General features: G+C 56.9%; 2 protein-coding genes across 2 annotated transcripts; one reads left to right on the forward strand and one right to left on the reverse strand.

Moving 5' to 3' along the window:
• Positions 1–8580: 8580 nt before the first annotated feature.
• Positions 8581–27783, reverse strand: SGCA (sarcoglycan alpha). The gene is made up of 10 exons (XM_037887220.2): positions 27708–27783; positions 25805–25939; positions 24244–24398; positions 23577–23649; positions 23043–23241; positions 22368–22530; positions 20760–20968; positions 20045–20071; positions 9580–9765; positions 8581–8814 (listed from the first exon to the last, which is right to left on the reverse strand). Exons 1-10 carry the CDS (start codon positions 27745–27747, stop codon positions 8811–8813), a joined length of 1191 nt encoding a protein of 396 aa, XP_037743148.2. The 5' UTR covers positions 27748–27783; the 3' UTR covers positions 8581–8810.
• LOC122463917 (spermatid-specific linker histone H1-like protein) lies at positions 15834–16499 on the forward strand. The gene has a single exon (XM_043536850.1). It carries the CDS (start codon positions 15834–15836, stop codon positions 16497–16499), a length of 666 nt encoding a protein of 221 aa, XP_043392785.1.
• Positions 27784–27931: the final 148 nt, after the last annotated feature.

Below are 27931 nucleotides of genomic sequence, written 5' to 3' on the forward strand. Positions count from 1 at the left end.
GGTTTTTTTAACTGACACCAGGCTGTGGAGAAGGGGGCTTGGCTTTCAGGTTTCAATCAAAGGTGCTAACTTTGTCTTTTCTTTTTTTTTTCCTTTTTTTTCCGTTCGCTGTGTTAATGTTTTTCAGTTCTAGGTCCCTTTTCGTTTCTTGGTTTTTTTTGGTGGTTTCAAACTCCACGAAGCCAACGCATGGAGAGGCTGCGATAGGGACCGATTGGTGCTATAGAGATAGGACTGTTGTTTTCAGGACAGAAACTCAGTTCTTTTGCTGCCCAGGGTCAACTTGTGAATTTTCTGAAGGTGCTATTTAAAAACAAACAGGAAAAAAAAAACCCTAAAAACAAGGACGGGAACTAACGCAAACTAGACCCAAGTAGCCTTGGAAGGGAACGAAGGTGTGTGCAATCCTATCTTTCCAGTTAAGCAGGTGGATTCCAGTTCTGCTTTCCCTCTTCTATTCATTCTCTTTTCCCATCCCTCTGTCCTTTATCCCTCCTTTATCCTGCTGCCTCATTTCTTCCACGCACACTCCTGTCCCCTCTCGCTCTCCCGCCATCCTCCACTACTGCTGCGTTCTCTCTCTCTTTCGCTTTCCTCTTCCCACCCTCCTCTTCTGTGCGTCTCTCCGTGGGTTTCAAAGCAACCCCAAAGCAAAGCCCCATTCCTAGCGAGAAGCAGATGTTCTTGGGAGGGCGAGCAACTGAGGATTTCTGTACCTATTTTGTATATGTATAATAATTTGAGATGTTTTTAATTATTTTGACTGCTGAAATAAAGCATGTGAAATGATCCAAACAACCCTGTGGTACTCTGGACTCTTCTCTCGCGCATGGCACATCGGCAGACAGGTCCTGGGGGGCCGGGGAGGTGATGGGCAGCGCCAACAGGAACAAGGGAGATGAGCCCTGTGCCCAGCTCTGTCTCTGCTCTGCTTTCCTCTCTTTCTGTCCTTTCCTCTCTCCCATCTCGTCTCTCTCACCTCCAAGCCAGCCTCTTGCTCTGCCACTTAGGAACACAGGGATTGCCAAATTGGATCAGGTCGTCCAGAGGCCGGTGGCTAGTACCGGCTGCTTCAGAGGCAGGTGCCCGGAGCCCCGCAGTCGCAGATGGGGGACTTCCAATCCTCCCCCTTTGTCACCCCTCTTTCCTTCTCCTCTTCTTTGTCTCTTAGGTTCCCTCTCTTTCTCTGCTGCTTTCCGTCCCTTTCTTGCCCCCGTCTCATCCCTGCTCTCCCACCTCTCTCTCTTCCTGCCACTTTCTAGCTTTCTCTCTCTTTCCCAACGCATTCCTTCTCTCTCACCTTCTCCCCACCCTTGGTGCCCCACATCCCTTGCACTGTGCCTCAATCTCTTTCTCCCTCTCAGTGCCTGTCTCCTTCTTTCTCGCCTCCGTCTTCTCCCTCTACCCCCTCTGCCAGCTCTGTATGGTCGGCTGGCTCTCTCTTCCCTTCTCACCCCTGTCTCTGGCCTGCTCCAGCTGCTCCCGGCACTCCTTTTCACTCCCCTTGCCAGGGAGCGGGGCAAAGCAACTCCCTTTACAGTTTGTTTTCTTTCCCTAATGCTTGGAGGGAAGGAGCCACACGGGTCCTCTCCATCCACAGCGAGACCGGTTTCCTCTGCTGAGCAGTGGCTGCTCCCTGGTCACCGGTTTGCATTCAGGAGCCCTGGGACGGATCTCCCCTTCCGGGAGCAGTTTTGTCCAGGGGATCCCGAAGCGGGGCCAGCGCCGGGTGAGATGTACCCATACTGGGAGCCCTGGTGCCACGGGGCTGGCCGTGGCCTGGCTCACAGGTGACGCTGGGTTTTAAATAGCCCAGAGCGGGGACGTTGTTCGTGTTTTCCATTCACCACCAACGTATCCCCTCGGAAACATCGGGACCCCCACAATGGGCAGGGGGCAATCTCACCCCTAGCCCCATGTGTGTGGGGGGCAAGGATGCTCCAGACAGACCTTACTCGGAGGTAAACCCACCGCCTCCCTACTAGTGGGGCGGAACGCGATGAAAGGGACCCACCGGGGGCAGGGGTCTGAATGGGGGGGCAGATCGGGGGCAGGGGAAACAGATGGATCTTGTAAAGGAGTGTGACTCTGAGTGGGGGGGAGGCAGGGCAGAGGGGGATGGGAAAACTGGGGGGCAGCATGAGTCTGAGCTTGGGGGGCAGCTGGGCACTGGCATCCAAAGGACGTTGGCCCCCGTGGCCCTGAGGTGAGTAACACTGAGCAGGGGCTTGTGTCTCTCCAGGGCCCAGGGCCCCAGTGCTACAGGTGGGGAAGCCCGGCCTGGTCCCACGGGTTCCTCTCGGGTACCAGCAGCCCCCGAACCACAAACCGGAGGCACGCCGGGGTGGATGCTTATGGAGGAGCCGCACGTCAATCAAAGCCAGTCCCTGCACCCGCCTCCCTTCCACGGACCAGCCTGATGGCTCGTGCCCCCTTCTTTGGGGCCCAGGCCCACCTCAGCCAGGGGACAGAGGGGTGGAGGCCTCAAGAAAAAAGGCCAGCAAGTGCTGACTGCATCTCTGCCTGGGGAATCGGTCATGGCCCGGTTGCCCTCATCCCCCAGCCACGGAACAGGCATTGGGTTGAGGAGCATAGGCCGGGCACCTCAGCTCACCCATCGCACTGGGCCTGGCGGTGCGGGAGGACTGATCAGACAGGGAGACACAGTGCGAGTCTAACAGAACCGGCTCCATCGGACCGACCGACCCCGCTTCAGAGACTGCCCTCTCTGGGACGTGTGGGGCCAGGCCGGCATGCACTGAACTCTTCGGAAAATCAGACCCCACCTGACCTGCTCCCGAGGGGCAGGCTGGGATCTAGGGCCTGAAGGGGGAGCTGCCCCGTCCCTTCGTAGCTGATGGCCTGGGAGTGAACCAGCCGTATGAAGAGCCTAGGAGAGACAGGAGTTCTGGATTCTGCACCTGGGTGGCCTTGGGGAGACAGGTGTGGACACGGGCTGATCCCTGATCCCCCACACACCGAGGCTTGCACATCTGCCCGCGGCGCTGGTGCACAGAGCCCCCCAACCACTCAGCTCTGCTGAGGCCCCAAGTCACCCCTGCCTTACAGTGAGACCATTGTACCCAGCTGGCCCCGTGCCCTCCTCCAAAATGACATCACAGGCTGTTCGCCAAACGCTCCCCCAGGTCCACTGCATCTCCGCGTCTCTCTGCAGTGCTTCCCAGCGCGGGATGGAGCGGAGCGAAGGGGAGTCGCTGGCTTTTCCCGGAGTCTCTCCCGGCCCAGCTTGTGAGCTGAACGGATCCTTCTCAGCAGATGTTGTTTGTTTCCCTTGCAGGGCTTGGAGAAGCCTGCGGGGGGGAAGGCTGGAGTCATTTTTGCTGCTGCAGCTGCTCCTGTTCCTTAGAGCAAAAGCAGGAGTGGAAGGAGGTGGAATCTTGTGGCCGGAGGTTTTGTGGGGCCAGCAAGGAAGAATCTGCGAGGATCCGTGGGTTTGGACCCACCGGGAGAGGCGCCGGGGAGTAAATTCGCGTTGGCGGGAGCCTGTTCCATGAGCAATGACTGGACCATGTTGTACAGATTAAAGAGTCAGGCCCCCTAGGTGGGTTCCCCCTCCCCACGCTGCATTGCGTGCGTGTGCGTGTGTTTCTCCTCCTTCCACTCTCTCATTTATACCCACTTTTCCACCACTAATTCCTGCCTTCCCACCCCTCTTCACCTTAGCCGGAGCACCCTTACAGACGGACTAGAAAAGGGCTGGGGCCCACCGGCTTCTGCAGCGAGGAAACGGGGGGCTAGAGGGATGACCCTGCCTGTGGTTATGCTGCTTTTCGCCGGGACTGAGCTCCTTTGGAAACTCTGGCCCTCCCAGAGCACGACCCTTTCTAATGGCACGGGGGAAGGCTGGTAGTGGCGGGGCAGGGCAGCAACGTCTCAACAAGCCAGTGGATTTTATTTGCGGACGGGATCCCTGGTTTCGAACGGGTCAAGCGCTGCTCCAGAACCGGGCAGAGGACCCAGCACTGCTCTGGAACTGCAAAGGTTTGAGGGTCCTAATTCGATTGGACTCTGCCATCGAACTCTCCCTGAGCGCTTAGGAACTAGCCAGAGGTCTGAGGTTTTGCATTGCCGTATTGTTCCTTCTTTGGCTCCTCTTGTTTTCGTAACCTCGCTCCCCCCTCCTGGCATTTTTGGCTCGGTTTACGTCCGCTCTCGAGCAAGGAGAGGAGAGAAAGATGCTCTTTCATCACTGACAGCAGCTGCTGCAGCTTGAGGGATGGCACCGGGCCTGGGAGCGCGTTAGGAATGTGACGGGATCCAGCGAGTTGCCTCGGAGATGCCTGGGTCTTGCAGCAAGTTCCTGGGTGCGAGAGGGTCCTTTTCAGAAGCAAAGCGGGAAAGCCGGGCCCAGAGGAAAGGACACGTGTTCGCTGTTGGTGGACCCGAGAAAGAACAGGGGAAGCTGCATGTCTGAAGCAGTGAGTGCCTCTAAGCCGAGTGGGTGAGAAAATGGAGCTATCTGGACCTACAAAACCTGGAGAGCCGGCCACAGCTACACACCTGTATATGAAAGCAGGATGCGTGTGTGAGCATGTCTGCATTGGGGAGGCTGCGCTGTCGTGTGAGGATGCTTCTGAGCCTGTCTTCTTGCGTGCGGGGTTGCGAGTCTGTGTCCTTGTTTGCGTGTGCCTGTGGGTGTGAGTCTGGGTTCCCGAATACGGGGAGATGTCTGTGTGGGGGGTGGTTGTGAGTCTTGTCTTGGGTATGTGCGTCTGAGTGCGAGGCTAGCCTTGTTTGGATGGGGGGTGGTTGTGAGTCTATGCTGTTGTGTGTGTTTGCGGGGGGGTGTTTTGTGTAGGTTTGCGGCTGGCTGGGAATCTGAGTTTGTGTGTGTGTGTGTGTGTGTGTGTGTGTGTGCGCGCACGCACACAGGGGTGGCTAGACATCTGTGTTCATATATGGATTGTCACCAGCCCTTTAAGAAGGGAGACGAGAGTGCACCTGTGTCTGGTCAGTTGACCCACCTAATTAGGCTTAAGAGAGGGCACCTGGGCCCTACATGGCTGGAGATTGGGTGATTTAGAGCCAGGGAGCAGGTGGAAGGGCTGGAAAAGAAAAGAGCCACAGGATGGCCTAGGAAGAGCTGAGCTCAGCTCAGAGGAGACCTGGATCAGAACCACAGGTGAGAACTGACCAATGCTGGGGACCTTGGTGGGCAGAAGGATGGGGCAGTGGCCCTGGAGTAAAGGGGGAAGCCCCAGCTCAGTGAGGGGAAGCGAAGCCCAGAAGTAAGAGGGTGGACCCTGGAGGGAGGTGTCCTGGGCAGGTGTAGGACTTGCACCGGCAGGGGGGCCTGGGGAGTGGAGCCCTGCAGGGAGCAGTCTTGCAGGAGCCCTGACTTGGGGGCTGTGGTAAGAGTCAGGAGTTTGGCTGCCATTCAGGAGGCCTGCAGAGTGGGGCCCAAGGTCAGAGGAAGGGAACTGGGACCCCAGTACTGCTATTGACTCTCGGGTGGGGAGCTGGAGATGCTGTCCCTGGAGAGGGGCCTGGAAAAGCCTGCTGTATCTTTCTCTGGCTAGTGTGGAAACTGGAGAAGGGTTTTGTTACAAGGGTTTGGGGGGATTCCTGAATGGGTGCATCCGAATCAAGGATGTATCGGACAGTGAGGGGCTGTGCTCATCTCATGGGTGGAGTGAGAGGGAAACTGAGGCAAGGCACACCTGTTGTGTTGCAGCTGGGTACCTGAGTCGGGGGAGTTACACATCCATGTAATAAGGCATCTGTGGTGGGCTGTAAATTACGTTTATGTGGACAGACAATGACAATGAAGCCCTAGATAAATAGAGAAGGGTCAGTTTGGCAGTTTGTGAGCCTGTGTTCTTGTGTGTGGTTTTCAGGTTGATGGATGTGGTTGTGAGTCTTTCTTGCATGTGTGTGATCGTGAGTTTGCATCCATAGCTGGTTGTGAGTCTGTGTTTCCAAGTGTGCTTGTGAGTCTGTTTCCCTCTAGGGATGGGGCGGGGAGAGAGGCTTAGTTGTGTGTTGGGATTCCTGTGAGTCTCTGTGGCATGGCTCGTTGTGAGCCTTGTCAGGTGGGAGGCTGGTTGTGAGTCCCTGCTCCTTTATGTGACTGAGCTCTGGGATCTTGCTAGCATAACTGTGTGTGCGATTAACAGGGAGGCCAGCACCTGGGGTCTGAAACCTCTTTGCTCAGTGAATACCTTCCTCGCTACGCAGAAGTGGGTCACCTCAATGTGGCATAAAGTCTCTGCTGAACACTACCCTAAAGGAAGCGATGGGAGAGGGTGCAGGATTTGGGTGGGTTCTGAAAGAGCAGTCTTGGTGGGCTTCCCTATTCCAGGCGCTCTGATCTCCAGAGTCTAACGGAAAGATGGAGCTGACACGGGAATAGAAGATGGGGAAAGGGGGACAGGGAGCATGAGAGAGAGAGAGACTTCCCTAGAAAGCAAATGTACACTGGGATTTTTCAGAAATCCCACCCATCCAACAAGCAACCTGACATGCTTCAGGCTGACTCATTTGGCCTGCTATCGAATAGAGCTGGTTAGAAATCTTCCCAGGGAATATTTTTTCACTGGGAAATGCAATTTCATCAAGATTGTCGCTTTTTTGACCATTTTGTTTGGGGGGGGAAAATAGACCCAAAGCATTTTGATAAGAGCATTTAACATGTTTTAGCATGTTATAAAACCATGTCCCATCAAATCAGTCCTAGATTCTATGATTGATTTGATGGGACATGGTTTTGTAAAATGCTTTTGAACACGCCGCATGACTGACTATGGCTAAGGCTAAGATTTTGTCATGGCTATTTTTAATAAAAGTCACAGAAACAAAAATTCCCGGAAGTCGTGAGCTGTCTGTGACTTTTGCTGCTGCGGCTTCATGGTTTTCCCCCGCCACCACGGTAGCTCGGAGCTGTGGAGTTCCCCTTCTGCCAGGGGCAGCTGGAAGCTGGGTGGGGCGGGGGGGTGGCCGTTTGCCTATGGCGGCTGGGAGCTGCAGGGGGACCATATTTCCCCAAGAGAAAACGGGACACCCCTGCCAGGGCTCACCTGAGGCGTCCCCCGTCGCTGGAACCCTGAGGAGGGCCCCCTCAGGAGTCTGTCACCTGTTGCTTGACCTCCCTGACATAAATTAATTATGGCTTATTACAACAATCTGTAACCCACTGTCCCTCTTTTGGCCCAAGACTACAGAGGTGTAAACTGCCCACTTCACCCTGAATGGCCTCTTGCAACATGTTAACCCCTTAACTTCATATGCTAAACAACCTGTTCCGGCTGGAAGTTGTTTGTGCCACTCGGAGGCCCTTTCCCAGACCTGAAGAGCTCTGTGGAGCTCGAAATCTTGTCTCTCACTGCCAGAAGTTGGTTCAATAAAAGCCACTGCATCACCCGCCTGGTCTCTCCCCTATCCTGGGACCAACGTGGCTACAGCGACCGTGCGAACGGCCAGAGAAAGAGTTCACCTCCAGATTGGAGGCCCAGTTCTCTCTCCCATTCAGGCCTCTGCTTTGGCTAACGGGGTTCCAGAAATCTTGGCTCATGTCCATATAGCGTAGACGCTCCCGCTGTGATCTTCAATACCTTGCACGGCCCCCCGCTACAGAGAAGAAGAGCTGGCTTTCCCAAGCCAGGTCTTCATGGCACGGTCCCCGTGTACCCAGCTGCATGAGTGTGTTTCTACCCTTGCGCCGTATGTGCGGTGGGAGGGCACTGGCGGGAGAAGGTGTGTGCCTGTGATTGCACAATCCCTGCTGGGGTCCTTTATGGCTGCGGGCAATATTAACCCCTTAACAGCTGTTCTGGCAAGCACCCTAAAAAGGTCTGCCAGCTTACACCTATCTCCTGGGGAATGTAAGAATGGCCCTACGGGGTCAGACCAAGGCTCCATCTAGCCCAGTGTCCTGTCTTCCGACAGTGGCCAACACCAGGTGCCCCAGAGGGAATGAACCGAACAGGTAATCAAGTGATCCATCCCCTGTCACCCATTCTCAGCTTCTGGCAAACAGAGGCTAGGGACACCATCCCTGCCCATCCTGGCTAATAGCCATTGATGGACCTATCCTCCATGAATGTATCTACTTCTTTTTTGAACCCTGTTATACTCTTGGCCTTCACAACATCCTCTGGCAAGGAGTTCCGCAGGTTGACTGTGCGTTCTGTGAAGAAATACTTCCTTTTGTTTGTTTTAAACCTGCTCCCTATTAATTTCATTTGATGACCCCTCGTTCTTGTGCTATGAGGAGTAAATAACACTTCCTTATTTACTTTCTCCACACCAGTCATGATTTTATAGACCTCTGTCACCTCTCCCCTTAGCCGTCTCTTTTCCAAGCTGAAAAGTCCCAGTCTTATTAACCTCTCCTCATATGGAAGCCGTTCCAGAGCCCTAATCATTTTTGTTGCCCTTTTCTGAACCTTTTCCAATTCCAACAGATCTTTTTTGAGCTGGAGCGACCACAGTTGCAGGCGGTATTCCAGATGGGGGCGTATCATGGATTTATATCGAGACACCATGACCTTTTCTGCCCTAGAGTTAGGGAGCAGCAAAGCCGGAGCACAGAGACCAAGTTTCATATTAAAACGTGCTTTAATTAATCATTGCTCAGTGGTGTAAGCAATCACTGCTATTTATTACTTCCCCGCCTCTCTCCTGCTTGTGATGGACACACGCACACTGAACTCTTTAGTCCCCATCTGTTACTCTGTTTCTCACAGTGGAAAAACAAGATTTTTCCCCCATCTCCCCAACCAACAAAAGAGTCCTTGGCTGTTTGCCGCGAATCCCCTGGAGTCAAGAGACAGGAATGCCCCATGTTGTCTTTACCTGGGGGGGACGGAGAGAAAAGCCCTGGTAATAATAATGTTACCCCTGTATAGCTCTCCCCCTTCGAAGACCTCAGCCCGGGTAAAATATTATAACCCAGGCCAAGAAATGAGCAAGCAGTGGCTCAGGTCCTAGAGCCCAGGTCCCCTAACTCGCAGTCCTGTGTGCTAATCATTAGGCCACGCTGCCTTCAGTTAAAGGGCCAGCTTTCAAATAGCCTTTATAGCCACACTTTTCATCTAGCGTTTAGTCAATTCTCCTGCTTCCTTTGGACTAAAACAGCTTCCCCCCCCCACCAGCCCCTTGCTGGCTGCCCTAGCAGAGAGGCCAAGGTCTCAACGGACCCCAGAGGCTGAACTGCCCCCTCGGCCCAAGAAGGGGTCAGTCCCTACATCCTACCGACCCCAGCTGTGCTGACAAGGCAGTGTAGCTACAGCCCCGGGGACCAACCGTCTGGGGGGCCACCCGTGGGGCCTCATACACCCCTGTTTGAAAGGCAGGGGCTGTGCTGGGGGGTATTCCCCATGCAGCCCTTCCACCTGCCCTGCAGCCTCCTTGCCGGGGCAGAGAGGCCACAGAGCAATGACAAATCAAGCCCCTGAGGCCTGATTCTCCCCTGGCTCCCCCCCATTTAAAGCCCACTGACTGCCTAGGGGAGGCAGTCACCTGCCCCAGGCCACGGCTTTGCACCCCCCGCCCCCACCAACCAATCAATTATCAAACCCATTCTGTGGGCCCTGACCCAGGCAGGCGGGGAACACTCACTGCTGGGCCAGGATGAGCGGGACGTGGGCGCTGTCCTGATGGCCCTGCAGCGGGGAGACCCTCTCGCCCGTGCGAACGTTGAACATGGGCAGGGTGGAGAGAGGGCGGGGCACGTCCCGGCTGCTGGCCATGTGCCTCAGCTCCTCCGTGTTGCTGTGGATCGTGTTGTGATGCACCATCTGGACGCTGGCAACCAGGAGATGGGGGAGAGCAGAGAGGACACAATTAGCCTGGCCGGGGGGCGGGGAGGGAGAATAATAATTGATTTGCAGTGTGGTAGCGCCTTGGAACCCTAGTCCTGGACCCTGCTGTGCTAGGCGCTGTATGTTATGTATTAGGTGTATTACGGTAGCACCTAGGAACCCATCCTGGGCCCAGACCCCAGTGTGCAGGGCGCTGTACAAACCCAGGACAAAGATGGCCCTTGTCCCAAAGAGCTACGTGCGCGCTCTCTCTCTCACACTCACACACACACACACACACACAATGAAATCCTTGTTCTGTTGAAGTTAGTGACAAAATTCCCACTGCCATTGCTGGGGCCAGGATTTCTCTTCCCCCCCCCCCCCCCCAACTCCCGCACACACGCTCTGACGTTAACCCTGGCTCGTGAGCTGAGCTCTGCAGGGATAGCGCGGGCGGGATTTGAGCGACGATTCGCTTTGCTGCTTTAAAATCTCTGCCTATTCCTTAGCTGCGTGGCTCCGCCACAGGGGAAACCAGCCCCATCGGGCCACGTTCCCCGCATCACAGGGCCCCTCCGACATCACAACGCACCAGGCTGCGCTACCACGGTTACTAGCTTGGGCCAGTGACTTGGGGTGGGGTCTGCCTTGGAGCTCAGCACTGCCTGCCCAGCCTCCTCCACGCAGGGAGCCGGCAGAGGAACGAGGCAATCGAGTCCTGGCCCCGCGGAGCCCAGCCGTGAGGAGCTAAAGCCCTCGCGTGTCACGGGCCTCACCCCGTGCTTTCATAAAGGGGCTGTTAACGGCAGCGTTCCCTGGGTCCTCGGCGTCTTTCGAACCGAGGAAGCGGGACGCCACGTGAAAGGTCCGAGACCGATCGGCGCCGGGAGAGGAGGAGGAGAACCCCCAGGGAGCTACGCCAGGGCCCACCGCCCCACGTCGCGTCGTTTGGGGCCGCACCTCCAGCCGGAAACGAGACCGGGCAGCCGGGAGGTGGCTCCAATCTGAAGGCTAGTCCAGGAGAAGTGTCTCCTATCGGCCAGCAAAATGACTGATCTGTGTGAGCCTTGCGAGGGGTCCTCTTTGGCATCAGAGCCCCAAGGTTCAACCCCAAGCCCAGGAGCCCCCACGGCCTCGAAGCATGCCAACCCCAGCGTCTCAGAGCTCATCCTTTGGGCTGTGGCCACCTCCCCGAAATGCCAAGGCCTCTCCCTGGAGGCCCTGAAGAAGATAATCACCAAGGCGGGCTACGACGTGGTGAGAAACAAAACCCATTTCCTGCGCGTGCTCAAGGGGCTGGTCTCCAAAGGGCTGCTGAAGCAGATGACTGGGATGGGCGACTCGGGCTCCTTTCGCGCAGGCAGGAAGAAGAGGGACGTGAAGAAGAATCAAGTAGCCGCCAAGAAAAGAAAGAAGCCCGGGAGGAGGAAGGCACCCAAACGCGTGTCCTCCAAAGCCAGCCGGCCAGCTCGCCGGGGTAGGAAACGGCAAGCCGCCGAGTGAGGGATTGCATCCCCCGCTGGGGCTCCGCTATGAAACAGGGCTTAATAAAGGGATCCGTGTATTTAAAAGCTCTCCCATGTCTGGGTGAATCCTTTCAAAGTGGGATGCAAAGAGGAAACAGCCTTGGAAGTCAGGAGGGTAGCCTTGAAAGCCTTCCCAGCCCTCTGGGCTAAGGGTCATCAGTCTGGGCCATTGTGGTGCGGGGGAGAACTCTGTGGGATTACAGAACTGGTGCTTGATAACTTGTCTAATCCGTCCCCACTTAATCTTGAACTGGAGCCCCTCCATGTGCTTTGAAGGCAGCCCTGCTCCTCTCTCTCAGATGAGAAGGGAAGCCAGGCTTCTGGCCATTCAAGGTCTCATGGCATAATTTGCAGACATCAAGCTGTCTGTGCTCTCCTGAGTCCAAATTAGAGAGGCAGAATAAATATATAATCATCAAAGTTCCTCTTGCGCTTTCAGTGGGTACAGCGCTTTTCTCCCCTCCCTTTACTATCATGTAGCTTTGCTGAGCGCTGTTAAACAGCCATCATGTGCCACCCCAGAGGTGGCAGCTAGGTGGAGTGATCTGTCAGGGCTCCGGAGGTTCACGGGACAGAATATTTTCTGTTAAGGTGTTGTGATAGGCCTCCATCCAACATGGGGAAGTCTGATCTAAGGCCACACACACACACACTCTTCTTATGATCTCACAATGCACCAGCCCTGGCTCCTACGGTTACCACCCACATCTGGGCTTCAACAGAGCCCTCAACAAGCAAAATGACTGATATGAGTGAGTCTTCTCAGGTTCCCTCCTCTGATTCAGTCACCCTGGATCCTCGGTTAATCCAGGTTCAGAGGTACCTGAAAACGCCGGAACTTCCAATCCATCCTCTTCCAGCTTCTCCAGTCCACACGAGCATCAGGTTCTAGGCTCTCCGACAGCCCAAGTCATCAAATTCTAGGCTGTCTGGCCAGCCAGCTGGTGCCAACCTTTCCAAGCTACCAAGTCAAGGTGTCTCCAAGCTCATTCTGGAGGCTGTGGTCACCCCCTTTCTCTGCAGGCTCATTGTAGCCGCTGGCTACCACATGGAGAGAACCTGATCTCCAACGAGCTCCTGCAGCAGCTGAAAGGCACCAGAGCTTTGGACTCCTTCAGAATCGGCAAGGGGGTGGGAAAGAAGAAAGCGAAAGCCGCGCCCAAGAAAAGAGGGAGGCTTCCCAAAGAGTGGGAGCAGGAAGCCTAGCAGAAAGGGGAAGGCTGGTGCTGAGGGATCTTTCCAGGGAGCCAAGAGGCTGGCCAGCCAGGCTGGGCAGCAGCCGGTGAAAGTGGGAGGACCTCCAGAGCCAGAGGTGTAGCACTGCCATGAATATAAGATTGCATGTCAACTCTCCCGTGGCCTCTGGCACCAAGAAGGGGTGAAGGGTGGGAAGGCACCTGAAACCCCAGAGAAAGGAAGAGGGTGGGGGTGGAATGGAACCTGAGTTCCTGGGACTAGGGCCTTTGCAAGGCTCTGAACTAACTAGTATCTAGCCCCACCTACGTGGGGACGGGAGACCAGCCTGGGGTTGCGATGGGGCAAACTCAGCCCAAAGCACTGACCACAGAAACCAGGTGGAATGGATTCCCTCGCTGTGCTCAGGCCTCTCTCTTCTTTGAACCCAGGAGAGGAGGGGGTCCGATCAACCCAGAGGGGCAGACAGCGTTTGACAGGGGCTGGTTCCAGTCTGTGGAACGAACTCCCCCAGGAGCTAAGGCCCACCCCAAGCCCCCTGGCATTTGGAGTGGAAGGTGCGGAGTGCTGCTCCCACCCGCCTTCACACACATTTCAAAGACCCAACCCTACAAAAACAGAACCCTCCACTGCCCACACACTCCTCCCCCAGGGGAGAGGACACGATCCTCCCATGACAGATGCTGGCTACATTGCTGAATGCCCGACTGGCAGGTGCTCGTACGCTGCAGGGGTGAGGGCAGCATGGGATCCTATAGAGAATGGAGTAGCTCGAACTCCTTGGATGGGGCTGAAGGGGAAAGTCCGATTTCCCATCCCTCTGAGTGCGGACGTTGGAAGCAATTGTGTCCCAAGGTGGAGACCCTGCCCTGAAGCCAGGTCACTTCGGGAGAGCGACCCCATGGGGAAGCCGTTCAGCGAGGCCAGGCTAGGAGAGCACTTGCGGTCTGACCTCACCAGCTGGGCTGCCGTGGTTACTGGGTTTATAGGCTGGGGTGGCAACTGCTGGGCAGCTCCCTGCTAGCCTCGCCCTGCCCATCACCTGCCTGGGAGAGTAGCCCAGACCGAGGGCTCCCCTGGGGAACCAGCCACGGAGGCCCAGAGAGAAGGCAGCAGCCAAGTCGGGTGCCCTACCCAGCCAGGAGGCACAGGACCAAATGGTGGGAGCAAGAAACCAACCAGCGGCTTCCCTGAGCAAAGCCGACAAGCTGCAGCAATCACGAACAGGACCAACACCCAGAACAACGGGCCAGTGGCCTGCCTCGTGTCAGGGCTGGTGATTGTCCCTCAAGCCCAGACAGACCCCGAGAACAGCCAGCAGGGGCACAGGACGCTTGCTCAAGGAGCAAACTGGCAAGGAGCCTTGCTCCGTTTCCTCGGGCCTGCAAGCCCCAGCTCCATCAAAGCTTCTCAGGCAGCATAAACCAAGGTGTCCCAGCCTCTCCCCGGCCATCCTGACGGCCGTGGCGACCTCCAAGCTGCCCCTTCCCCTGGCAACCATCCAGGAGACCCTTGAGGCCGGAGGCTACGCCATGGCAAGGGCAGAAACAAGCACTGCTTCAGGAAGGTGCTGGTGAGGCAGCTCCTGAGCAAGGTGATGGGCATCCATCCAGGCCTCGGGCGCTGCCAGAGCCAGCAAGGGAAAGCGGAAGGGCAAAGCCCACCAGGAAGATGAGGCGGCCTCCAGGAAAGGGGAGAAGGCCACCGAGGAGACGCTTGCCATGGTCAGCTTTGGGGGGGAGGAGAGGAGGAGGAGGAGGGTCATGCATCACCTCCATATTAGTGCACATAACCAAATTCATTCCACAGTGGTGTGGGAAAAATTGTGACAGACCACACACATGGCAGGCTGGTTCAGGGAGGGCCAATCGTTCTGCAACGTGCTGGCATGCAGGGGATCAGCAGTTGGGTGCCAGGGCATTGAATGCAGCAGGGACAGGCCTCCAGGAAGGAGGCAACCCCTTGCACTGCTCAACAGCAAGGCTGGAGAGAATATGGCCCAGAGGAAGGATCACTGCCATGGAGAGTCTTACAGGGGCTGGGTGGATGTGAAGGGAGGAACAGGGTGTCCTCAGACTGGCAAGGACAGAAAAACAAGAAACATGCCCACAGAAGAGCGGTGTATGGATGGACACACTCGTGGGTGCACACTCGGGTACAATTCCTGGGCCAAATTCTCCCACCGCTGCACACAGGTGACTCCTAGGGCAAGTTGGTATCCAGTGACAAGAGAACTGGGCCCACAATGGGCCAGATTTTCAAGTGCTTGGCCCCCACAATCAGAACCTACAGAAGAGCTCAGCTCCCATTTAGGCGCCTGAATAAAGGCCAGGAATCAGCGCCCTGCCGCTCCCGTTTGTGACACTCGTGGCTGGATTTCCCAGCATGCACCCACCACCCTGAGCTGTCCGCGAAACCTGCTCCTGCTTGGGTGCTGAATGCTTCGGAGCAGCCTGGCCCCTCTGCTCCTGGGAACACACAGGAAAGCTCAGCACTCGGGGGTCTCTGGTCACATGTGGGGTGTTTGGTTAACACCTCGCAACCCACAACAATATGAGGACAGCACACTGCACAGTTGGGTCCCAAACAACCCTGTTGACTAAATACGAACGTGCCAAGCCTGGTTATATATATCTTGCTGCTCTACCTGGCCGCTTCTAACACCCAGACCACAGTGAGCACCGCAAGCGGGCTTGCAAACGATTTAAAGGGATACTCCCCTGCTCCTCTCCAAGGGGGCCTGTGCCCAGACACGCCCCTACGCAGACATCACAGGGTGCACCTGATGTCACAATCTACCAAGCTCCGGTCTCATGGCAACCACTATGTTCTAGCAGCCCAAGTGTGGCCAAGTGGGCTGGCCCTTACAGCTCATCCCTCGCTTGCCCTGTACCCTCGCCCCCAGCTGACCACAGCCCAGAATCCAGTACGGTGAGTCAGACAAGGTGAGTCCCTGGTGGGAGAAGGTCCTCAAGGAGAACAGCCACCAAGCGAGGCAGCCAGGCCAAGACGGGCCAAGGCTGCAAGGCCAGAGCTAAGAATCCGTGCGTCCCCAAACGCAACCATTAGGTGCAGCTTTTCCCTGGGTCCTCTCCGGCGGCCAAGCCTCTCGTACCCCGAGCTGCCAAGAGCTGGACGCACAACTCCAGCCAGAGGCTGGGCTCGGTGAGCAGGGCCCACGCACAGCGAGCTGGTCCTGGGGCAGCAGGACGACGGGGTTTTAGCCGCCTGGCGAGTCCTACGTCTCAACGCGGAACACCCAGACGATATAGACATTTAGCTGGTCTGAAGGGGCAGACCCTAAACTGGGACAGGAGACAAGGAGCAGCAGCTCCCTTTAGCAAGCAAAATGGATGACGCACAAAACCCTTCTGAGGTTCTTCCCCTGGATTCAGCCGCCCCAGCTTCAGGGAACCCTGAGCCAGCAGCCCCAGGTTCTGCTGACGTAAGCTCAGCTAACCCAGCGGCAGAGACCCGTGAGAATCCCGAGCAGCCTGAGGCGTCTGGTTCCAGCCTCCCCAAGAAGACCAAGCCATCAGGCAGCCGGATCTCCAAATTATCCAGCTTGCCTGGCGTCAGCCACGCCAAGCTGTCCAAAGCACTGAGTCGAGGACTCTCCAAGCGCATCCTGGAGGCTGTGGCCGCCTCGAAGAAGCACACGGGCCTTTCCCTGCAGGCTCTCAAGAAGATCATTGTGGCCACGGGCTACAACATGGCCAAGAAGAAGACCCACTTCAAGAGGGCGCTCTTGAGTCTGGTGACCAAAGGGCTCCTGCAAAAGCTGAAAGGCACCGGGGCTTCAGGCTCCTTTGGGATCGGCAAGGAGCTGGCCAAGAAGATGGGCACAGGGCACAGGAAGAAAAAGGCACCCAAGAAACGAGGGAGGCCCCTCAAGGTTGGCATAGCAGCCACAAGCCTGGCCGAAAGAGGGCAGCTGCTGACGATGGATCTTCTAAGGAAGCCAAGCCGTCAGCCAGCCACGCTGGGCAGCAGCCAGCCAACGCTTGAAGGATAGACCCACCCCTACTACAGGTTTACCCCTGAGAGAAATAAAATGGTGGCTGTATTTAAAAACTCCCCATGTCCAGACTCATCCTTGGGAACCTGCCACCAGGAGAAGAGAGGGGGAGGGGTTGAAGGAATGGTGATGTATTTACACCACGTGGGGCTCTGATCCCTATACATCTCCCAAGCTATGTGTGTGTGCGGGGGGGGGCAAATAGCACCCTATGTTGCTGGTCGAGCTTTCACATTGATCATGGGGCAAGGGACCCTCTGCTCTGCAAGGCTCTGTCGTTCCGATTAAGCCAGAGGACCAAGGCACGAACGACATGCAGTGATCAGAGGGCTTGCTGGGTTGTTGCAAAAGTGGGGATTGATAGTCCCTAGGGGAGGAGGTGCCCTTGAAGGAGAGAAATCCTGGACTGGCAGGGCTTCCATGCAGCGGAGCCAGTATGGAGGAAGGAATACAGAGAGCCTGCAATCTGACCAGACAAAGCAGGAGGAGAAACACAGGGGAAGTGATGTACCCAAGGTCACACAATGAGTCAGTGGCAGAGCCAGGATTAGCACCCAGGCCCATCAAGTCCCAAGCTAGTGCCCTTGCTGCTCGACCTGATTCACCTGCTGTGGCACGAAAATGCCCGGTGAGGTTAACTTGGTCCTGGTTAGCCGGGGATTTGGCTTCCCCGACCATGAGTAGCTTGCAGTTTCATGGTGCTGGGTGCAATGCCCTCTGGGAGGCAGAGACCGGGACGCTGAGATACCCGCTGGCCTTTATCCCAGGATTCTGATCTCACAAGCACTGGGGGCTGGCTCCTACCGCCAGCTGGCTGAGCACCACGCTGGCATGTCAGGAATTGGGTCCCCTCCTGCTCTGGGCACAGAACACCCAACAGATACGTAGGGAGACACGCTCACTCCATTGCAGACATGCTTAGACCCGCTCCATCCCCCCCCACTCCCCACACACACACGACACAGCCCGTCAGCTCCCTTCTGCCACCCCTGGATAAGAGTAACTTCCACGGCAAGCCACAGGAGAGCCTTGAACCCCACACCCAGGGGCCTGCAGGGCGCCATTTCAATCAAATCAAAGGCCTTTTGACAAATTACATCTTGGCAGATCCTTCAAATCTCTAAATCACAGTCTGTAAAAATTGCGATGTGGGGTGACACACACATGGGCATCACAAGCTCCTTATGACATCACAACTGGCCCAGTTTTGCTGTCATGGCTACTGCCAGGTTGTCCTGGAGCCCAGGGACATCTGTAATAGGCCTGCAACCTCACATGGAACTAGCTGATTTGATCGCTGGGAGCCAACTGGAATCCAGCGGGAGGGATCGAGCTGAGTCCATTTCCCCAGGTACCTAGCGGGAGAAAGTCCTCAAAGAAAACAGCAGCCAAGCCAGGATCCTGGATCTCCAAGTCACCCTGCGAGGAACCAAAATTGAAAAGTAGCTCAAAAATTCAGCGCTTTCACTCAGGAAATGGTGAATTGGCAGCTTCCCTGTGTCCTCTCCTAACTGAGATCCCTGGAAATTAAACCCAAGGAGCTGTGGAAATCGGTCTGAACGTGGAGCCCATGCCGGGGTTTGGATTCGCTGAGGGGAGGCCAATCTGCACAGTGCTGGATCTGGAGCAACCAGGCTGCCTACTTCACTCCAGGGTTCGGTGCTGCATCTCAAGCTGGAAAATACACAGTAAACAAGCAGGAAAGACCTTTGGCTGCCAACCCACCAGGCAAGGAACAGCGAGCAAAATGACTGATACGAGTGAGTCTTCCCAGCTCCCATCCTCTGCGTCAGCCAACCTGGATGCGGCCACTCTGGTCTCAGATAAGCCAGATTCAGAGAGAACTGAGAAAATTGATACTTCCCGTCCATCGGTTTCCAGCCTCTTCAAACCAGCCCAAGCCAACAGGTTCTAGGCTCCTCAACCAGCCCAAGCCATCAGGTTCTAGGCTCCTCAACCAGCCAGCTGGTGCCAACCCTTCCAAGCTACTAAGTCAAGGTGTCTCCAAGCTCATTTTGGAGGCTGTGGCCGTGTCCAAGGGGTGCTCAGGCCTTTCCCTGCAGGTTGTCAAGAAGATCATCATGGCCACTGGCTACCACCTGAGGAGGAACGAGCACCACTTCCAGAGGGTGCTCAAGAACCTGGTCTTCAAAGGGGTCTTGCAGCAGCTGAAAGGCACAGGAGCTTGGGGCTCCTTCGGAGTCGGCAAGGGGTGGGAAAGAAGAAAGAGAAAGCAGCGCCCAAGAAGGAGGCCCCCAAAAGACTGGGAGCAGGAAGCCTGGCAGAAAGAGGAAAGCTGGTGCTGAGGGATCTTCCCAGGGAGCGAGGATGCCGGCCAGCCAGGCTGGGCAGCAGCCGGTCAAAGTGGGAGGGAAAACCTCCAAAGCCAGAGTTCTAGCACTGCCATGAATACAAGGTTGCGTTAACTCTCCTGGGGCCAGGCTCAGCCTCTGGCACCAAGAAGGGATGAAGGGTGGGAATGAGCCTGAAACCCATCTGCTAACAGCCAGTGAAGGGGGAGGAATGACACGGGTACCAGCTCAGGCTGAGGTCCTGTAGGATCTCGACCTATGTCTGCACTGCAGTGAAACACCCATGGCTGGCCCGGCTCAGCAAACACTCAGGCTATAAAATTACAGTGTAGACGGGCGGGCTGGGCTCGTCCTGGCCTCAGGGTCCCAGGAGGGTGAGTGGGAGACGTTGGTACTGCTGGCTCCTCTATTCAGATGCAGCCCTTGGCCTGCGGCTATTCGTTCTCATTAACGATCCCCTGGTACCTCTCACAAGAGTTGGGGTATTTAGCCCTGGCGCTCTTCCCAAAATCCTACTGGGGGCGGGATTTGCATCCTGCTTCATCTAACAGCCTCCTGCACTAAAGTGGGGTGTGGCCGTGCTGCATGTGCTGTTAAACGGCCGCCTCGTTCCACTCCAGAGGTGGCTGCATTTCAGTGGTGGGCAATGCAATCCTATCCTATGTGTATCAGTGCTCGGGGATGAATTGGGCTATCGAAATGTGAGAGATTAATTCTTCATCTGCGTGACCCTTCGTCCCTGCAGAGGAAGGCAGGGAATGAAGGTGATGAGAGCGGGATCCGGGAGTGGGACAAGCCTGGAGCCTTTTAAGTCCAAGTTTGAAGGCTGCATTGCCATGCCCTGAGAGTCAGTCAGCAGAGGTCTGCCCAGGCCAAAGCAGGGACCTGCGTCCGGATCTGCTCACACTCACGGCAACGTGACAGTTGAGAGATATGAGTGGGGAGGAGAAAGAACTCCCAGGTACTGGCATGACTAGGTGTGTACACCTCCCAGCCACCCAACACAATCTCAAACAACCCCCCAAACACACACCCACGTTGGCAAGCAAGCACACAAACTGTCGAAGCCCGGAAACGTGTTAAAATACAAACAAATACAAAAGGCAGAAAACACACAACCGTACCCTGCGCAAAGCGCACACACCAATCAGCCTCACAAACCCACACCGACATACAAATCTCACACACACCCCCGCATGCAGACACAATGGTGATCGCTGAATCACTTACTCAGAGGTCTTCCTATCCCTTGTGTGCCTACGGGGGGAAAAGAAAGGGGGGAGTGGTCATGAGACATTGCCAACAGCTGAGCTTAAAATTGTCATCAGCTAAGCCAGATGTGCAGCCAGGCCCCAGTAGAGATAACTTTAAATAACCCTTGAGCAAGTGTTTATAGACAGCCTGGCTGGCCCCAGCCACGTGAACAGCAGCGAGAAGTGAAGTGTGCGCGCACCGCTGCCCTCTGCTGGAGGGACTCAGAGCTGCTGTGTGTCATAGCCCCAATACGTCTCACAGCTAGTGGAGATCCTCCTGCGGCACAAGTGGCTGAAGGGGCGGGGAGCTGTTGCGACAATTGGGCCAACAAACTTTCCCGAATTGCGAGCTCAGCTGTTAAAAGTATGTCAAAGGTCACAAGATGTGACAAAAAATGAACTTTGGGAGCTGAACTCTCTCCCCGCCACCATGACAGACGGGTGCACGATCAGTTTCCCAGAGCGGGGGAAATTCCCCCCAGAGCAGAGGGGCCAGCCGAAAATCCAGGCACATCTGCAGCCCTTAGGGTGCTAAGTGCTTTGGCAAGGGTGGATTTCACTCAGCCCCAGGGGGCTCCAGCCATCAGCAACCAGGGAAGTCCTGAGCACCCCGATCAGCTGGGGAGGGGGTCTCCAGCTGATTCCTACATCCCTTCCCATTTCCTGGCTCCAGGGGCACCTATCCAACTTACACTCCCTCCCTCCTACAGTACATGATGTAGGCCAGGAGTAGGCAGAGCAGGAAGGCCACCAGCAGAGGTAGCAAGATGGTCAGCAGATAGTCAGACAAGAATGCCTTCTCAGGGGAGTCCGTGGGGGGGTTGTATTCGCTGCCCTCCTCCAGCACCCCATCGCCCCAAACGGGCACCCCCTCCGTGACGCTGAGGCTGGAGAGATCGGCCTGAAGGAGGAGAAGGGAGAGAAGACGCCAGGATGCCGTCAGGATCGACCGTGGTCTCTGAGGGGGGAGACCTCTAGGGGCCCATAGATAGGAAGTAATGGATGATGGGCTGGGGTTAAGGCGGCGAACTGGGACTCTGGAGAGCAGGGATGTACCCCCGTGATGCCGTACACCCCCATCTTCCTGCACCTTCGTTCCCCGGCTGTAAATCAGGGGTAGGCTCTTCCTTTGTCTGTGAGCCCTTTGCCACTCACTCTGCGGGTCCAGCCGCTGGCCCACCGGGGCCCGCATCTGAGTTGGGGCCACTACGTGGCACTGCCCTAATACAGATCCTTAATAATAATCGCTGCCTATTGACTGCTGCAGGGGGAGGAGAGCTTTAGTGAAACATCCTATTAATTCCCATAGGGTGATCGGGAACCCTACAGCCAGGCTAATGTTTCCTATCAAATCCTCTGGGATTTGCCCATAAACATCCCCAGTTATCCCAATTTCCTGAGCAGTGGGACCCTGCCAACATGCCCCCCCCTCCCCCCCCCGCCCCATCATCCTCCTAGGGACTTAATGAGACTGTGCCAGCCCCATGGTTCAGACCCTGCATAAGGGCCTGGCAGAGCTCACTAGCCCCCCCACCCCGCCACCTTCTCCAAAGGAGCCGCCTCCCTCTGCTGGTGGAAAGCAGCACTGCGGCTGGCACTATACTTTCGGGAACTGAGTTATTGGGGATTTCCAGTGAAAATGACAGTTTGCTTCGTTATTATGCCGCCGAGTTCCTCTTTCTCCACAGCGACACGCTGCTGCGTAAGACGCCCCTCTGCCTAGCACCTCCCTCCCTTTCATTGAGACCTGGCATTTGTCTTCCAGCAGCACCTAGAGGCCCCAACTGAGATCGAGGCCCCGCTGTTCTAGGGGCTGTTCAGACCCACAAAGGCCGGGCTGCGCACACAGGTTGCAGCGGTTTAAGTAAAGGCACCGATTTAGTTAAACCAGGTGCAGCCTTGTGTGTAGACTAGGCCATTGCGAAAGCCAGCCCCTGCTGCCCCAGAGAGCTTATGGCCTAAATAGACAAGGGTGGGAGGGGAAGAGACTTGCCCAAGGTCACCGAGCAGGTCAGTCGCCGAGGCAGGAACAGAACCAATCCTGATTCCCAGCACAATACCCTACCAATTGACCAGGCAAGGCCCTAAGGTTCACCTTTGCTGTTGCACAGAGATATGTAAATAGGTGGCATCTCCCAGTGCACTGAGATGGGACACGAGCTCTGAGGCAGGGGGTCTTGGAAACCCAGGTGAAACCAGTGGATTTCCCTGGGTCAGGATTCCTCCCCCTCCCCTGCCCCAGTAGTAAGGGGTGGATGCGAGACACCCAGGGCAGTGCAGACATTGTCAAAGCCCCTCACCAAGGTAATGTTGCACCAGTCGACTCTGAATTGAGGGCTGAAGCTGTCATAGCAGGTAATGACCGGTTGCTGCTCCAGGCTGCACCTGAACTGGTTGTCGGAGGACATGGCCTCCGTCAGGCAGTTGGAGAAAGGCCTGCGGGAGCCCACCTTGATGTAAACCCTGGGGAGGAGACGCACAGAGGGACAGGAAAGGTGGGAGGAAGAGGGGTTAGGTGTAACAGCTCGCGAGAATGTCGGTCATGGCAGCCCCAGCCTACCTCAGCTAGAGAAGCTCTGGGGAGCAGTTTGGAAGCCCTCCCAGCCATGGGGAATGGGCCAGGAGCCACCCAGCTGTGGGGAACAGTTTGGGAGCCCCCTGGCTATGAGGAATGGTATGTGAGCCCCCCCCCCCCCCCGGCCCCAGCTGTGGGGATCAGTCTGGGAGTCCTTTGGCTGTGGGGAGTGGTCTGGGATCTTTCTAACTGGTGGAATCAGCCTAGGAACCCTTTGGCCCCATGGACCAAGCCCTGGTTCTAGGGCGTTTCCCAGAACTGCAAGCTGAGGGGCCAGGCTGGGGGACCCCAGGAGCGCTTGCACTGGGCAGCCTCGAGAAGGAACAGAGCTACGGAAGCCAATGGGTAGTTGTCTGTCCCGTCATAGCTAATGTTCTACGGGAAAGGTCCCTCTCCCTACCCCTCCTTCCTGCCCTCGATGGGCAGGGGAACACGGCCTCCCCGGTCCAAGGCCGACGTGATGTTGATGATACTCCAGTCCTTCTGCTCCAGCATGATGTCCAGGGCTTGCTGGAACTGCTTCTGCGCGTCCGCCGGCAGGACTTCCTCCACGTCTCGGTTCTTCACGAAGAACTCCGCCTGGTACGGCATCTGGGCGTCTGCGGTGAGGGAACGGAGAGACCCCGTTGGGAGGGCATCGGGGTTGGACCTGCAGAGACCTCATAAGGGCCTTGGAGTCTTACGGCCAGGACCTCTGGCATTATGAGTATGCTGAGGTGTCTATGGGAAGGGGCAAGCTCCAACGGGTGCTGGGAGGGCTGGGTGGTATCGCTCTCTTGACACGGCAGATGGGTCCATCATTGCACCATCGGGTCAGGGCTGCTGCTGGCTCCTCCTTGCCCTGCCCAGGCGAGGGGGTGGCGACAGGCCTGGGATAGGCTGGTTGCTAGGAAAGGGGTATGGGTAGTGATGGCAGGGAAGGCGGGGGCATTACCTGGGGAGGCGACAACGGTGAAGATGACCCTTTGCCGCACAGTCTCGTAGGTGTGTCTGTTATACGCCGTCACCTGCCACATGGAGAAGAAGAAAGAGGTTCGGAGCCGCGCACGGAACAAAATGGCCACGAGCCAGGTCACGTCCCACTTAGGCCATCTCCTTCTGCTGGCGAGGGTGGCTCAAACGGCAGACCCGGGCAGGAGGCGGAGAAATCCAAGCTCCAGGGGGTTTGCCCTGTTGCCCTTGAATGGGGAGATGGCTCGCGAGTGCCCAGAGAGCAGCTCCTAGAGCCTGGTCAATAGGGGGAAGGGAGCCCCCAGGTTGCAGCCTGCTCAGGTCTCCATAGGACTTTGGAGCTGTTTAGCTTTATTGCGTTAGGTTTAGTCCCGATGACCAAGCGTTTACCGCCCTCCATGGCGAGGCCGACACAGCCAGGCACCCACCCGCCCCTCACAAGCAACATCGGTTCTTACGCCCTCAGACGCACACACACGGCAACCCAGGCCACCAGAACCCCCCTCCGGCCCCGTACACCCGCACCACTCCCAACAGCACCCGTTTCCACAAAGCGACCCGCGATGGCCCAAAGCCACACCCCTGCCCGCAAAGACGCCGCGTCCTGCCCGCGCCCCAGGGCTCTGCGGGGGACAGCGCCGGCCCCGTACCTCGATGAGCTGCCTGCCGACGTCCTTCGTGGTGGGGGACCCGTAGAGATAGCCTGTCCGGTACGGCCCACGTTGCGTGTAGCGCAGCCACCTGGGCAGGTCGGGGTATCCCAGCAGCTGGGCGTGGAAGGTGATGGGGGTGTCGGGCGGGATTTCTGAAAGGATCCACACATGGTTTGAGGGTTTTCAGGGGCCTTCACTTGGAGAGGCCCCACCAGGCTAGCGCTCTTGAGATTTCATCCTGCTGCCCGTCACCACAGGATCTGGGCGCCTTCCATGTAAAATCAAGACGAAGAGCAAAGTCCCCAATGGACTTCACGGGGAGAAGGGAGGGGAGCGGGGGAGAGGCAGGAAGGGGAGGCACCATCCCAGCAGCCCAAGTTTCATACCACCCCAACAGCGATGGGACCTTCCCCGGAGCCAGTTCCTACACCACGGCCCGGCCCGTATATGGAGCCAAGCCCAGCGCTGCTGTGTGCACCGCACCCCCAGAGATCCCAGGGGCGACGAGAGAGACAGCTGGAGAAATGCTGGTCCCCTTTCCCTATCCTCAGCTTGTCCATCTGTCCTTCCACCGCGAGCGCCTCCGAGCAGGGACCGGCCCTTACTGAATGGCTGGAAAGGGCCTGACCCAGAGTGAGAGCTACTCAGAATGAGTAATAATAATGGTAAATAGCTGAATATGAGCGGGAGAGAGATACTGCAGATAGACAGACAGTGGGTTATGTATGGTGATAGAAGTGTCTGGTGATGATAGATTAGATTAATATCGGGATATGTCTGTAGATAGATAGGTGTGTATGGGGATAGAGAGATAGACGTTGAGGGGTGTATGATGATAGATAGATATTGGGGGTGTATGGGGACAGATACATGGGGGGTGTCTGGTGATAGATAGATTAGATTAATATTGGGATATGTATGTAGATAGATAAGTGTGGATGGGGATAGATAGATAGACGTTGAGGGGTGTATGGTGATAGATATTGAGGGTGTACGGGGATAAATAGATGGGGGGTGTCTGGTGATAGATAGATTAGATTAATATTGGGATATATATGTAGGTAGGTAAGTGTGGATGGGGATAGATAGATAGACGTTGAGGGGTGTATGGTGATAGATATTGGGGGTGTATGGGGATAAATAGATGGGGGGTGTCTGGTGATAGATAGATGTTGGGGGTGTATGCGGATAAATAGATGGGGGGTGTCTGGTGATAGATAGATGTTGGGGGTGTATGCGGATAAATAGATGGGGGGTGTCTGGTGATAGATAGATAGATGGATGTTGGGGTCTCTGGTGATAGATAGATAGATCAGATTCGATATTGGGGTATATGGAGTGTTGATATATACATTTGATATTAGTCCTACAGCTTGGTCAGTCCATGTTGGGGAGTGGTCAGGGAATGGTACCAGCCACCTTTGGACCCAGTTCCCAGTGGAGCCCCCTCCTCTTGGATCGGTTATTGGACTGACCTGACAATAGGAATCCAGGAAGCCATTTGCCTGGGGCCAGGGTGGGCATGGGGCTGTGCGACCCTCCCTGCGCACTCACTCACCGCTGTCGTTCTTGCGAATGGAGGGGAAGGCCCCCTGGAAATGTTCCCTCTTCAGCTCATGGACGAAGACGGCTCCGGCCACCGGCGAGACGTGCCGATCGGGGAGAGCAGCCAGGATCCCAGCCAGGAACACCGCTGCGGGGAGGGCCTGGGTTACAGCTGGCGGCCCGGTGGAATGGGAGCGTCCTGTGGCCATATGGGCTTCCCCAGGTCCAGCCAGGAGAAGACAAGGGGAGCAATGGGCAACCAGCCAGATAAGAGCTGCGGGAGGAGCTCAGGGGGACGGTGTGGCACGGTGGATGTGGCTAGGGCATGTGAGTCCAGAGAGCCTGGGTGATCTTGGGCAAGCTGACCCCTCCTTCCGTGTCAAAGCGGGAACCGCTCAGCACCTCCCTCTTCCAAGCACTGAGAGACTTGGGGATAAAATGCCCAACTCAAGAGCCCAGGGGGAGGGTTGCCAACTTCCTAATCGCACAAAATTGAACACCCTAGCCCTTCCCCTTTCCTGAGGCCACACCCTCTGCCCCACGGCTCTGCCCCCCGCTCAGTAAATTCCCCCTCCCTTGGTGGCTCACTCTCCCCCACCCTCACTCGCCTTCACTGGGCTGGGGCAGGGGGTTGGGGTGTGGGAGAGGGTGAGGGCTCTAACTGGGGGTGCAGGCTCTGAGGTGGGGCCAGAAATGAGGGGTTCAGGGTGTGGGAGGGGGCTCCAGACTGGAGCAGAGGGGGTGAGGGCACGGTCTAGGGGTGCAGGCTCTGGGGCAGGTCTGGGGATGAGGGGTTTGGGGTGCAGGAAGGGGCTCTGGGTTGGAGGGGCTCAGGGCTGGGGCAGGGGGTTGGGGCACAGGCTAACCTCTGGCGGCTCCTGGTCAGCAGCGCAGCGAGGGGCTAAGGCAGACTTCCTGCCTGTCCTGACTCCGTGCTACGCCCCAGAAGTGGCCATCAGGTCCGGCTCCTAGGCGGAGGCGTGGCAGGGGGCTCTGAGTGACGCTCTTGCCCACAGGCACCGCCCCCACAGCTCCCATTGGCCGCAGTTCCCGGCCAATTGGAGTGTGGAGCCGGTGCTGAGGGTGGGGGCAGCGTGCGGAGCCCCATGGCCCCTACCCCCCACCTAGGAGCCGGACCTGCTGCTTCCAGGGTGCAGCGCAATGCCAGGACAGATAGGGACTAGCCTGCCTTAGATCTGCAGTACCGCCCACCGGACTTTTAACGGCCTGGTCGGCGGTGCTGCCCGCAGCCGCCAGGGTCCCTTTTCGACCGGGTGTTCTGGTCGAAAACCGGACACCTGGTCACCCTATAACAGCCTCCACAAACCAAACTACAGCTCCCCAGATAGGCCCTCCAGAACCCCCCGGGGGCAGCTTGGACCCCAGCCAGAGCCCCCCAAACTTAGAGCGAGACCCGGCTTCGGGCCGCCAGCTGGTCCCGAACTCGGTTGGCTCTGCGCCACCTTCCCACGGAAGCCTCCTGCCCCTCCACCTTGCGGAGCCAGCCGGTGGGCCCAGCCAGAGCGAGCCCGCCGGGGGCGAGGGGAAATGGCCTGGACGGAAGCCGGCCCGTCCCCCTACTCCTGCTGCAACTTTGGCTATATTTAGCCAGTGCTGCTTGGGCTCGTCCGAGTTTCTGGATTCGCCTTGCTAGTCGCCAGTGACTCTCCGGGCTGGGGCCAGTGGCAGGGCGGGGGTCTCTGTCTGTGTACCCCTCGCCCCTAAGGAGGGGCATTGTTTTCAGCCCCGTGTCTCACTCTCAGAATAGCCTGCCCTACCCCCTTGTTTGGGCCTTGAGGCTGGCTGCTGGCATCTCTCCCCCAGCCCCCCGAACCCCGGGGCTCTGCAATACAGATAGACACCGCCCCCCGCCTCGCTGCAGAGAAACCCCGGGGCAGAGACAGGATGTTACTTGCCCGTAAGGAAAGGAGTCCACAGCAGTCCCCGGGCTGCCATCTTTGCCCTCTTAGCCTGGGAATCCAGCCAGAACCACGCTCTGATTGACAGGGACAGGCTGTCAGGACGGACAAGGCGAGGGAGGGATCCGCCGGGGTGGCGGGGGGGTCTAGAGAAGGTGGAACCGAGCTGCAGAGCTGGCTGTCTAGCTAATAGCCCCAGGGCGAGCCAAGTGCCACTGGGT

This window comes from Chelonia mydas, chromosome 27 (genome assembly GCF_015237465.2).
Source record: "Chelonia mydas isolate rCheMyd1 chromosome 27, rCheMyd1.pri.v2, whole genome shotgun sequence".
NCBI classification, from domain to species: Eukaryota; Metazoa; Chordata; order Testudines; family Cheloniidae; genus Chelonia; species Chelonia mydas.

What these genes read in the sequence shown, in the direction of transcription:
- LOC122463917 (XM_043536850.1), top strand. Translation starts at nt 15,834, where the DNA reads ATGGATGACGCACAAAACCCTTCTGAGGTTCTTCCCCTGGATTCAGCC.
- SGCA (XM_037887220.2), bottom strand. Translation starts at nt 27,747, where the DNA reads ATGGCAGCCCGGGGACTGCTGTGGACTCCTTTCCTTACGG. An exon ending in CATTCGCAAGAACGACAGCG is followed by an intron (nt 24,399 to 25,804) that starts GTGAGTGAGTGC and finishes GGATCCTTTCAG; the next exon opens with AAATCCCGCCCGACACCCCC. An exon ending in ACTGGTGCAACATTACCTTG is followed by an intron (nt 20,969 to 22,367) that starts GTGAGGGGCTTT and finishes CTCCTCCTTCAG; the next exon opens with GCCGATCTCTCCAGCCTCAG.